This window comes from Bos indicus x Bos taurus, chromosome 29, assembly GCF_003369695.1.
Source record: "Bos indicus x Bos taurus breed Angus x Brahman F1 hybrid chromosome 29, Bos_hybrid_MaternalHap_v2.0, whole genome shotgun sequence".
In the NCBI taxonomy this organism is placed as follows: Eukaryota; Metazoa; Chordata; class Mammalia; order Artiodactyla; family Bovidae; genus Bos; species Bos indicus x Bos taurus.
The window spans coordinates 44393374-44407137 of NC_040104.1; the positions used below are offsets into that span (position 1 = coordinate 44393374).

At 38.0% G+C, this 13764-nt stretch overlaps 1 protein-coding gene across 4 annotated transcripts in view; it reads right to left on the minus strand.

Annotated features, from left to right (window-relative positions):
- The window catches only part of GRM5 (glutamate metabotropic receptor 5), a 643881-nt gene that overhangs the window by 396171 nt on the left and 233946 nt on the right, over window positions 1–13764 (minus strand). For all 4 annotated transcript variants that reach the window (XM_027531649.1, XM_027531651.1, XM_027531653.1 and 1 more), the window contains exon 3: window positions 10759–11008. In XM_027531649.1, the coding sequence (XP_027387450.1) occupies window positions 10759–11008 (250 nt within the window). The remainder of the gene's footprint in view (window positions 1–10758; window positions 11009–13764) is intronic.

The following is a 13764-nucleotide window of genomic DNA, read 5'->3' on the forward strand; positions in this document are numbered from 1 at the left end:
AAAACCCTAACAGAGAGAATTCATTACAATACTTGATGTGACCACATATGTACAAATGTTAAATGTGTGGTTATTTTAAGAACATGTCTTCATTACAGTATAACCAATCTTCTATTATTTATAACAAATGGAGTAAGAAAATAAAATGATAATATAGAAAACCACTTATTGAAAGTACTGTTTTCCTTTTTCTCCAATCTCCAGTGACAGCTCCTTAGATCACTGGTACACAATCCTCCTAACACACACACACTCTCTCTGCCCCCCTTCTTGCCTCTGATTTTACAAAGGAAAGAGGGGTTACTAAACGAGTTTCCTATTTTCAAACTTTTAAACATTACCTACCTTTGCCCCTGACATAAATTCTTTCTGTTCCAAATCTGGAGCTGACCTTCTCGGCTTCCTCCTCCCACCTACACTGTAAATGTCACTCATTTCCACATTTTTAGGGAGTTGATACTATAAACTGTCCCCCCATTTATTACATCCTCCTATTCTACCTGGATCCTAAAGTTAAACAACCCACTAAAAAAATCTCTGTGACAGGCCTCTGTATGCAATATACAAATTGCAAGAGTCATAGAAGAAAAATGTGAAAAAATAGCTGAAGTATAAAGTTTGGTATTGTTCCAAGTGCTGTAAGTAAAGTCAAATTAATTACAAGAGGGAAAATATCTGCTACACATGTCAATAATCTACTTTCTTTAATTTATAAACAACTTTTATATAAACCAATAAGAAAAAATAAACAAAAAAATGGACACCGTGCATGATTAGGTAGCTTGCAAAAAATATAAACATATATTACCTATTGACTAAAATATGAAAGATATATAATCTCACTCATAATTAAGGAATTAGGAATTAAAACATGATGATGTTAAATTTCACCTGTAACATTAGTAAACATCAAAACATTTAATAATACCTTGTGTTGCTACAGATGTGAAAATAAATGCTTTTAATTGTATAGCTTGTTCACTGTTTAAAATACTTTTCATCATAAACTACAGTTTTGGAGAAAAAGTAAAATATTATGTTAAAAACCTCTCTCTTGAGCTCATTTTCTCTCAATATATAATTCTATCATTCTTCATTCCTCAGTTTCACTTTCCAAAGCAGTGGCTTGAATGCTCTGGGTTCATTTTCTCACCTCCTACTCACTTCTTAGCTACTTCATTCTGACTGTTTTTATTTCTCCATTCACTCAACACTTACTAAACCCTAAATTACTTCCACTTAAAAAAAGGTCCTCTCAAAATTATTTGCACTTGTCTCCTAGAATCATTTGACCCTGGTGGCCTCTGCTTTAAACCTGCTCTTCCATGGGTCACAGCACCATCTGGGTTTTCCTCCCCAAACTCTGAATATGCTTTTTCTCTATCTCCTTTGCTGAGTTCATCCTTCTTCCATGCATTCAACGTTGAGGTCCCTCCAAGACAATTTCTTAGACTTTCTAATTCTACATATCCACATCTTCCATTAATAAGGCTAAATTATTCAGATGCATTGCTTATTTTTATTTACAGCCTATATATCTCTTTTGGGGTTTCCCAGGTGGTGGTAGTGGTAAAGAATCTGCCTGCCAATGTAGGGGATGCAAGATACATGTGGTTTCCAAGCCCTGGGTCGAGAAGATCCCCTGGAGTATGAAATGGCACCCCATTCCAGTATTCTTGCGTGGAAAATTCCATTTGCAGAGGAGCCTAGCTGGCTACAGGCCAAGGGGCCACAAACAGTCAGAAATGACTGAGTGACTGAGTACACATATTTCTCTTTTGAGCTCCAGATTTACAAGTTCTTCTGCTTTCTTGCCTATTTCTATGTGTGAAATGCACATTAGGTCAACTTATCCAAATTGAACTCATGATCTGCTCTCAACCTCATACCTGGTTCTTACCCAATTATTTTCATCTCAATAAAGGTACCATCATCTATCTTGTTATACACTTAATACTCTAGAAATCAGCAAGTGAAGAACTAAAGAACCTCTTGGTTAAAGAGGAGAGTGTAAAAGCTGGCTTAAAACTCAACATTTAGAAAACTAAGATCATGGCATTTGGTCACATCACTTCATGGCAAATAGATGGGGAAACAATGGAAATAGTGAGAGATTTTATTTTCTTGGGCTCCAAAATCATTGCAGATGGTGACTGCAGCCATGGAATTAAAAGACACTTGCTCCTTGGAAGAAAAGCTATGACCAACCTAGACAGTGTATTAAAAAGCAGAGACATTACTTTGCTGACAAAGGTCCATCTGGTCAAAAATATGGTTTTCCCACTAGTCACGTATGGATGTGAGAGTTGGACTATAAAGAATGCTGAGTGCCAAAAAATTGATGCTTTTGAACTATGGTGTTGGAAAAGACTCTTGAGAGTCCTTAGACTGCAAGGAGATCCAACCAGTCCATCCTAAAGGAGATCAGCCCTGAATATTCATTGGAAGGACTGGTGCTGAAGCTGAAACTCCAATACTTCGGCCACCTGATGCGAAAAACTGACTCATTTGAAAAGACCCTGATTCAGGGAAAGATTGAGGGCAGGAGGAGAAGGGGATGACAGCAGATGAGACGGTTGGATGGCATCACCGACTTGGTGAACATGAGTTTGAGCAAGCTCCGGGAGTTGGTGATGGACAGGGAAGCCTGGCGTGCTGTAGTCCATGGGGTTGCAAAGAGTCAGACATGACTGAGCAAATGAACTGAATCTAGAAAACACCCTTGACATCTCCCTACACTCCTTATTATCCAACACATCAGCAGCTCCTACATATTTTTCCGACTTCATTGAGTTGTGCATGATATACAAAAAGCTGCACATATTAGATGTATACATTTTGGTGAGCTTGGACACAGACATGCATTCCTGATGCTATTATCACAAACAAGGTGATATGCACATTTTAATTAGTAAGGAGGGCATGGTCTATTGCCTTTTCATCATTCACACTGCCATAGTCCTCAATAGTGTAATTTTCATTAGAGATACTGTTCTTCCATATGCGTCTGACTTCGTCTATTCATAAGCCATATCCTGGGATTATCTTTTAGAAAATAACACCTATCATATTCTCACACTCCTAAAAAAAGCCTTCTCCAATGATGGAATAATTATCAAAATACTACAAGGCTGAAAATACTGTCTCCTAGGTTGCTCTCCAAATTTCTTAACACATACTCAGTGCTCAACCCATATGGTTCAGAGAGTTTTTCATATGATCCAAGGCACATGCATCTAAACAACGGGCTGTTTATAGACTGAACACAATGTAATTCGTCTGGTCTTTCCAACTCAAATGAAGATGAGGAGGAAAACAACTCCAGGCAAAGCAGGCAGAGTTTGGCTGACTTTACTTGCATTACAAAATCATCACAAAATTTACAACAGGTTTTAAGGCATTTACATTTACTAGGTTTATTTAATTTTCACAGGATAACCTAAAACAACAAAAACGAAGCAGAATCAAAATTAGACTGAAGCTATCATGTGCTGGGTGTTTAGTCACTCAGTCGTGTTCGACTCTTTGTGACCTCATGGACAAGGACCCTCCAGGCTCCTCTGTCCATGGGGATTCTCCAGGCAAGAATACTGAAGTGGGTTGCTAGGCCCTTCTCCAGGGGATCTTTCCAACCCAGGGATCAAACCCAGGTCTCCAGCATTGCAGGTGGATTCTCTACTCTCTGAGCCACCTATAACCAGGGAAGTTATTATAAATATGCAAACACTTCTGTTGCTAAAAGACATCTCTCTTTGTGATACTTAGAACAGCCACTAGGATAAACTAATGTGACCTTGTCCAGTCATTTAAGTCCAGTGAGTAATCAATTGTCCATCAATAGATGAATGTTTAAAGAAGATGTGGCGTGTATATATATATATATATATATATATATACATATACATATACATATATATACACATATACACACACAATGGAATATTATACATAAAAATAATGAAATAATGTCATTTGCAGCAACATAGATGGATCTAGAGATTATTTAAGCAAAGTAGGTTTGGAAAAGAAAGAGAAATACGGTATGATATCGCATATATGCTGAATATAAAATATTACACAAATTAATTATAAAATGGGGATATCAACAAAAATTGATGGTTTTGAACTGTGGTGCTGGAGAAGACTCTTGAGAGTCTCTTGAGCTGCAAGGAGATCAAACCACTCAATCCTAAAGGAAATCAACCCTGAATAGTCATTGGAAACACTGATGCTGAAACTGAAGCTCCAATACTTTGGCCACCTGGTGCGAAGAGCTGACTCATTAGAAAAGACCCTGATGCTGGGAAAGATTAAAGGAAAGAGGAGAAGGGGACAACAGAGGATGAGATGGTTGGATGGTATCACCAACTCGATAGACATGAGTTTGAGCAAGCTCTGGGAGTTGGTGATGGACAGACATGGAAACCTGGCATGCTGCAGTCTATGGGGTCAAAAAGAGTGGGACACGGATGAGGGACTGAACAACAACAAATTACCAAACTTAAAGGCATCTAAAACTTGAAACATCCAACGTTGCTTAGAGCATTAAATTTCTGCTCCCCCCTCTTTCCTCTCCTGCTGACATCCTTCTCCTTCCCACTCTCTTTCCCTCTCTCCTTGTCTTCTAACACAGAACAGGAACTCAATGAAAGCAACTTTTTTACCTAATAAAAGACAGACAAAAGATGTACAGAGATAGTGCACTAAGAAGTATATATTTGTACTTTAGCATAAGAAAACAAAGTTTAACCTTGTGCAGAAAAAAATAAATTCAAATTATATTACATTGATATACCATTTTTCCAATAACAGATTTACAAATGAAAAGCTTGACACATATCCTGTCAGACAAGTTGAGGGGAAATAGCTACTTTCCATACATCACTGAAGGGAAAATAAAATTTTTCAAAAGGAATTTGACACTATTTAACAAAAGTACATATGAATTTATCTTTTGATCTAGCCAATCCCACTTCAAAGAATCTACCGTGAAGATTCATCACTGTAAATATGAAACAGCACACGCCCACGACTGCACACTGCAACATGTGTGTGTGTGCATGCTTGCTCAGTCGCTCAGTTGTGTCTGACTCTGTTTCCAACCCCATGAAGTGCAGCCCACCAGGCTCCTCTGTCAGTGGGATTTTCCAGGCAAGAATACTGGAGTGGGTTGCCATTTCCTCTTCCAGGGGATCTTTCCGACCTAGGGATAGAACCCATGTTTCCTGCATTGGCAGGCAGATTCTTTATCACTGAGCCACCTGGGAAGTCCTATATATTACAACCTACTTTATAATAATAAAAGACTGGAAACAACCAAAATTTCCATGGAAAGGGGGAATGGGTGAGTAAACTGTGATACATTCTGTGGTAAAGTGTTGGCCAAGCCCTTTTCCCTTCTTTATGAGTGTTTAAGTTTCCTAACTATTGAACACTGTACTCCTGGCAACTTGGTAAAAGTAGAATGTCAACTATATCCCAGCATTATCACCTCTGATGAAAATAACCTCTGATGGGTACATTGCATCTGGATTGAGAGGAACTGTAAATAAATTATAAATATTTCCCCAAAAACAACTTTTTTTCAAACTACAATTAAATTACACTAAATGGCCTAATGGAAATCAAGTACACTTATTTACAAATATAATGAATACTCTGGTGAGATACAAGTATAAAGACTAATGTCTACTTCTGCATAATAGCTATCATAGTTTTACTAGAACAATAGTGTATAATTCTATCCACAAAGATGTTTACTAAAGTGAGCTCTTATCCTTTCCATCTTGAAAAATATTAATGCAGCATGACCTCCTATGAGAAACACTGATAAACATCTCATATAACAACAAAAGAATAAACGACCCAATCAAAAAAAGGGCAGAGGACCCTCAATAGACCATTCTCCAAAGGACACACACAGCCGGCCAACAGATACAGGAAAAGATGCTCAACATCTTTAATTATTAGAGAAATGCAAGTCAAAACTATAGTGAGATATCACCTCACATTGGTCAGAATGGTCACCATTAAAAAGTCTACAAGTAGCAAATACTGGAGAGAGTGCAGAGAAAAGTGAACCTTCCTACACTGTTGGTGGGAATGTAGTTGGTGCAGCAATTATGGAAAGCTGTGTGGAGGTTCCTCAGAAAAATGAAAATAGAGTTGCCATATGATCCAGCAATCCAACTCCTGGGTATATATCCAGATAAAGCTGTAATTCACAAAGATGCATGCACCCCTATGTGCACAGCAGTGCTATTCACAACAGCCAAGACACGGAAACAACTTAACTGTCAGTCAACAGATGAATGGTTTAAGAAGATATGGTGTATATATATATATACACACATATATACACACACACACACACACACACACACACACACACAATGGAGTATTACCCACATGTGAAAAAGAATGTGATGATGCCATTGGCAGCAACATAGATGAACCTAGAGCTTATCATACTAAATGAGATAAGTTAGAGAAAGGAAGACAAACACCGTATGATATCGCATATACGTTGGATCAAAAATATGATACCAATAAAGCCATCTGTGAAACAGACTCATAGACACAGAGAACAGATACCTGATTACCAAGAGGCAGGAGAAGAGGGGAAGGATAAAGTGGGAGTCTGGGGTTAGCAGATGCAAACTAGCACACAGAGGATGAATAAATGACTATATTCAAATCCTGAGATAAACCAAAATGGAAAAAAATATGGGAAAAGTGTATATATATATATATATATATAACTGAATATTTTTGCTGTACAGCAGAAATTAACACAACATTGTAAATCAACTATACTTCAATTTTAAAAAATTAAAAGCTAAAAACAATAGCTTGAAATCAATAACCTCTGGGGGGGGAAAAACACTAGTAATAATTCCAATGAGTCTTAAAATTTAAGTACATTTCCTCTTGTGTCCTGGTAACAATCAAATTCTCAATTCAAATAGCTAAATAGTTTTAATCATAGACAAGGTAAAACAATCTTTAAATTATTACTTTGTTGAAAATCAGTCCTTGTTTCCAAGTTAACATTTAGGTTTTACAAGTTATAAATAATATATCTCAAACAATATTTTCCCAAGTCAAGCTCTAAAACACTGTATCCATTCTAGAAAAATAAGCCCCTTTGTTCAGATTACTGATCTCATTTTGCTGTCAAGCCTAAGGTGTTCAGCAAGACTATTTCCAGGACCCAGACAGGCCATTTTTCTTGGCAATGAGACAACAGATTACCCAGAGCTCAAACGAGAAGACCCAGTGGCCAGGTCCATATCACTCTAACAGTCTACAGATGAGCAGCACAGATGGTGAGATATATTGATTGATGAGGTTGTCTTAGAGGCAGAGTTATCTTAGACATGCCTAACATTTTAGTTGAATGACCTATTAAACATGCCTGTCCCAAGGCAGCTGGATAGATTTTTAAGTAACTATAGTGGTTAAATGTGGAGTCCTGTAGGAAGTTCTGAATATAGTCCTTTCTCTTAATTTTGACTTCTTGTATCTAAGATCCATTTAAGTTTGAGTTGGGGGTAAGGGAAGGAAGGAGCATACAGAGAGATCAGGGAAGTACATGCAAATAAAATTACCTTAAAATACTAGGAGTTACAGGGTTAGTTGAATGGGAGTTTTTAGGAGGAAATATTAATATAAAAATGCTAACTTCAGTTGAAATCATCTAGGGTAGTTTTTTTTTTTTTTTTTTCCTACACCAAGGATCTATGAAGAACCAGGAATCTGCTATCAATTTATAACTTTTCCCCTTTCCTATTCTATAGTTGACAGAAGAAAACAGCACAAGATTTTGAGTCAAGGTAATTGGGTTCCTGTGGGACTTTGACCATGTCATTCAAACACTTGCGTTATCCGTTTCCTCGTTTATAAAATGAGAGTGAATAGATGATCTAAATCCTCTTTGTTGTTGTTTGCTGTTGGAAGTAGTAGGAACACAGTGCTAACTGCTCAGTCTCTAGAGTTACAAAGGCATTTGGAATTCTGCCTTCCAGGCATACGTCTATATAACAAATTATTATTACTATAACTCAGTATTTATTGAGTCTTAAAGTCCTTGTCTATAAAATGGAGATGGTAATGGTATTCATCATGCAAGTTCTTAGATTTTTTTCACAGCACTTATTAGCTTTTATCTAACTCATCATCTTCAAGGTCCACAAGGGTAGTGATTATTGTCTGTTTTGTTCACTAATACAGTCCAAGCATCTTAACAGATACTATGTCTTAGTGGCTTCGGCATGTCCGACTCCTTGCAACTCCGTGGACTGTAGCCCCGCCAGGCTCCTCTGTCCATGGGATTATCCAGGCAAGAATAGTGGAATGGGTTGCCATTTTCTTCTCCAGGGTATCTTCCAGACCCAGGGATCGAACCCAGGTCTTCTGTAATGCAGGCAAGATTCTTTACCATCTGAGCTATAGGGAAGTCTCTAGCAACTTAATATTTGTCAAATTAATAATTAAATGAAACAATGCATTTATATGGTTAGTGAAGACACTGGCACACAACAGTTGATAAATGATCCTATAAATGGTCCTGATAAATGGTCAGCACCCAAAGTGCCTTTTCACTATGAAGAAATAGGAATAGAAAAATTAGGGATTTCCAAGGGAAGATGAAGGGGGCTTAAGGACCAGACTGTGGTTTCCAGATTTTTGAAAGAGTATAGCATATTACTTTCAAAGAGAAAAATATGATCCAAGATGTAGAAACTACAGAGTGATACTTTTAAGATTCAGAGAAAGGAAGATTTTTCTAACAGAATCGCTCAAAGATGAACTGGTACTCAAGTAAATGTTGTATTATTATTAGCCAATCAATGAGAGAACTAAGAAATCTAGTTAAGGCTATGAATTTATTATTTCATGAATGAAATGATTTGAAAAGAACTTATCAACAGCACATACAGAATAAATTTTAAAATATACAAAATATTGAATTTTGGCCTTGTGATACTATTGGAAAAAAAATGTAGACGGAAAATGTCAAATATAGTACTTACCAACGTACTTTTCTTGGGTACATGTGATCAAAATACATTTGTTTGTTGATATAACATATGGCTGATAAGCAAGTGCTTCGGATTTGTCTTATTTATGTTGGCAAAGCAGCAGACAGGAGCTGCAGAATCCCTTGTCTCCCTCCCCATAAAGAAAAACAGGACTGTATGAAGCCAGCTTCTGTCTTGTGCTTTTCATCCCACTGGTGACAATGGACTTTGGAACATCAGAATATTGGCAGTGAGGAGGTTCCTGGATTGTGTGAAACTAGCTGATGCATCACTCTTTCCAACAAGGATGATTTTAAACAAAACGTATGACACCGATGAGAAAGGAATCTCACTCATATCATTTTTATGAAGGATGGTTGGCCTCATATAAAACAGTCCCATCAATCTACTGCCATCAGCGCAGACAGAAGAGAATTAGGTACATAAACTGGCTGTCATAAAATGTAGCCAAGCAGGAGCTAAGTCTCATCACAGAAGGTCAGTTAAGCATTCGGAAAATAAAGGAAGCATGTTTTCTTTAATGAGCCATCAAAAGCTAATAACAAGTTAGCTGGCTTTTAATTTGGACAGTTACACTCAGAAAGATGTAGTGGTTCTGAAGGTTCTCTCTCTTCTTTAAATTGGCTACCTAGCGAGAAAAGATGTGATAATATCATGACTTTTTAAAGGTATGAAACGGTGAACTGTGTTCACCTTTTCAAACTACGGTGTTGACTTGGATTGTGATGGCTAACTTTATGTGACATCTTGATTGGGCCATAGGGTGCTGAAACATTTGGCCAAACATTATTCTGTCTACAAGGATATTTCTGGATGCGATTAACACTTGTATGGGTAGACTGAGTAATGAAGCTTCTTCTCTAAGGTGGGTGGGCCTCATCCAATCAATGGAAAACCTGAAAAAGGTTGAGTCAGAGGGAACTCCTCCTTCAAGACTGCTCGAGTTGGGATATTAGTCTTTTCTGGACTTCAGACTGAAACTGAAGCATTCGATTTTCCTGAGTATCACACCTGCCAGTTTTTGGACCAGAGCTGTAACTTTGATTCTCCTGGGTATCTCTTTTCATAGATACACATTGCTGTTTCTGTTTCTTTGCAGAACACTAATATACTGATTCAACAAGATCAGGAGGAAATGAGATGAGTTGTGCCAATCAAGTATATCATCCAGATAATTAAAGTCAGTCTCTGTAGAAGTCAATCTTTTAGAAACTCATCTGGTAACAATGTGAGTGATCAGGCAATGTGATAGCACTTGCAAAATAAAATAATGAGCCAAATTACCAATGCCTTAAAATTAGTACTAAAAGCAATTCCCCCGTTCTAGCCCCAAATTCTAAAATGCTATGTTATAAAAGAAGCTTACACAGCCATTCTTAGAATCAATTTCAGAAGAGACTGCATAAAGTTTGACACGTGTTTACTTACCAAGGGGGATTATGCAAGTTATTTTAAAAGCCTTCTCATTTCCTTACAATTCTTTTTTGAAGACTTAAGGATTCCTCATTTTCATATGTTGATTTCTGCTGTCATTAGTCATCATCTCATGGCCTATCTACTTATTTTCTGTGATTATTTCCAGGCTCTGGTGTTAATGATTTTTAAGCTCTACATGCACTACAACAGATTAAGCTTCCAAAGCAAAAGATACCCTCTGAAGCTGCCAAATCCCTGACATTATTACCTGCAAGTGAACTGTCTCCTCGGCACTTACCTGCCCAGAAGCAGGAACTCTCCGGCCAGCCCCAGGCGCCGCATGGCCATCAGCAGCCCTCTCACCGTCATGCCCTCGCAGAAGCAGGCTACCACCCGCGCCTTGGGCAAGTGACTCGTGAGCTTCTTGAGCAGTTTATCGAAGCTCTGCTCCCCCGCATTGCTATAGATTTTGTAAGAATGAGCGATGCAAATCCCTTCCTTGGCTGACATATCTTTGAAAGCTTCCATCCCACTTTCTCCATAGTTGCCTGTAGGGAAACAGAGAAGCAGAGGGGAGAGTGTTGGAGTCACTGGGTAGAGCTGGAATGCGGTGGGGCCAGGAGTGTGCAGGTCCCCTGGGAGTGTTGGATTTGGCACTTGAAGACATGAATGAGATTTTGTTCTTTCGCTGATCTGCTTATTTGGACAATATACAGTCAAACTACAGTAGGCATATACACATTGATCTTTTAAAACTTTTCCACTGAGAGAATATCACAAACAGTACTAGCAATCTGGCTCCTCCTTTGATTCCAAAAAGCTTATACTCTAGTGTGAGATGATAGAAAATATTTACCTGCTGTTTTTTCATTCTGTCTCACTTTCTCATCTCTGTTTCTCATTAGATGATCCTCTCACCCCACTGATTCAGATTTTTGTGTTTAAAGCCATAATATACAGATGCAAAACATATACTTTATGTAGAATAGATGTAAAAATATCTTACTATTATATTTTACAGACTATTATGCATATATTTTATTACTAATCATGATAGTTTATGGTTTTATTGCAAGTGAAAATTCCAGATCCTTGACTGAGATTTCAGTCTTGTCACAGATAAAAGTATAAGCACATTTAAAATATTTGAAATTTTATATACCATTGGAAAGTTACTGATTCAGGGGGAATAATTCCAAAGTATTTAGTAAAGTTCTGGGGTTAAGGACTCATGGCGATCTTTTAAAATTATGGAACATGGGGATCAAGATTGACTACTTATCAGCCAGGAGGTATATGAAGATATATGTGACCTCATTTAACTTTCAGAATAATATATTTAGATATATATTATGACCTCCTTCCACAGATACGAAAACAGATGAGGCAGTCAGGTTTACAGTTGTCCAGAGTTGCTATCCCCAGAGGCGGAAAGCTGCATTCTATTCACGGATCTGTCTGAGACTGAAGATTCTACCCCCTCCACTCTTCCACCATTGACTTTTAGGAGACTCGGAAGCCCAATTATATCTGCATTTCTCTTTCCAATTTAAAGGTCATGATGCTTCAATTTTAGATATTTTTGGAGCCTTTTGAGGCCCTATAAATCATGACAGGTTCATTTTCTGAGCTTTCAAAAGTTAAGGTGGGAAAGGGCGATTAATTTGAAAAATACAGGAGACAATTACAAGACAACTGAGCTGTGGGACCAAGCTGTGGGATGGAAATGGCCTAGCAGTCAGGAGATGGAATTTCACCAGGAGGGGTTGATCTCAAAGGAATAAATGACTACGAATCATTCAATTGCACACATTTCATGATAAGATGATGAGAGAGAGAACTCATAAATAACTATGCCCTGTAACATTTTGATGTATGGAAAGTTAGTTCATACATTTGAGCTCAATGCTCCTTACATCAACTCTGTGATAAAGGTACTATTATCTTCCTTTTGCAGCTGATGCAACTGGAGCTTGCAATTAGCAGGTAGATGGCAGAGTCTGGGTTTGAACACCTATCTTCTCCCTCCCAGCCCTACGTGTGCTCCATCACAGCAGCTAAGCACACAGCACATAGGAGCCTCAGACGTTGAGGGTGGGTTTTTGTGACGTTTCATCCTTATGAACAAACTGTAAAGGGCAAAGCAGAGCTAGACCCTTTATAGCAGCTTGAGCCCCAGCCAACAACGCTAGTAGGCCATCTGCATGTTTCCTTCTTCAGAATTAAAGCAAGAAGAAGCCTCTATGATGATGGCAAGTAGGCAATTTAGTTATTTTTCAATTGACAAAGTTTAAAGGGCTCTTCCTGAAAAATGTGCCGAGGGGGCTACATTATCAGTCTTACACTAACCTGAGTAATCTATTTTTTTCTGATCATTTTTAGCCAGCTCTACTTTTCAATTGACTGTCTTACACTTGATGGTTACATTAATGCTGGGACATTTGCAAAAATAACTTGATATTAGTGCATAATGATTGTGATGGCAATAATGAAAATTCTCAATATATTCATAGTTAAATAGAAAAAATACCTTTACAAAGTAATAATCTTTAGCATGCCTTCTAACAGCCTTGTTTAAACATTGTGTGTTTATACAGTAAGTTATATACAAGCAGCTTGTAATAGAGAACTTTATTATTAGGTCTGGGTTCTAATTTAGCTTTTATCATTTCTAAGTCTCAGTTTTATCACCTGAAAATCACAAACAACATTGCCTAATATATGGGCTTTTGTATATCATAATTTTTTTTAATTTTATTTTATTTTTAAACTTTACATAATTGTATTAGTTTTGCCAAATATCAAAATGAATCCGCCACAGGTATACATGTGTTCCCCATGGGTTTCTTTGGTGGCTCAGTGGTAAAAAATCTGCCTGCCATACAGGAGATGCTGGTTCTATCCCTGGGTTGGAAACATACCCTGGGGAAGGAAATGGCAACCCACTCTAGTATTCTTTCCTGGGAAACCCCATGGACAGAGGAGACTGGCAGGCCACAGTCCAGAGGGTTGCAAAAGAGCAGGTCATGACTTAACAATTAAACAACAACAAAATATTTTATAGGCAGCCTGGATCTAATAACACTTCAGGTGTGCCGAATCGCTTCAGTCGTGTCTGATTCTTTCAGATCCTATGGACTGCATCCTGCCAGGCTCCTCTGTCCATGGGGCTTCTCCAGGCAAGAATACCAGAGTGGGTTCCCATTTCCTCCTCCAGGGGATATTCCTGACTCAGGGATCAAATCCTTGTCTCTTGTGGCTCCTACACTGCAGGCAGATTCTTTACCCTGAACCACCAGGGAAG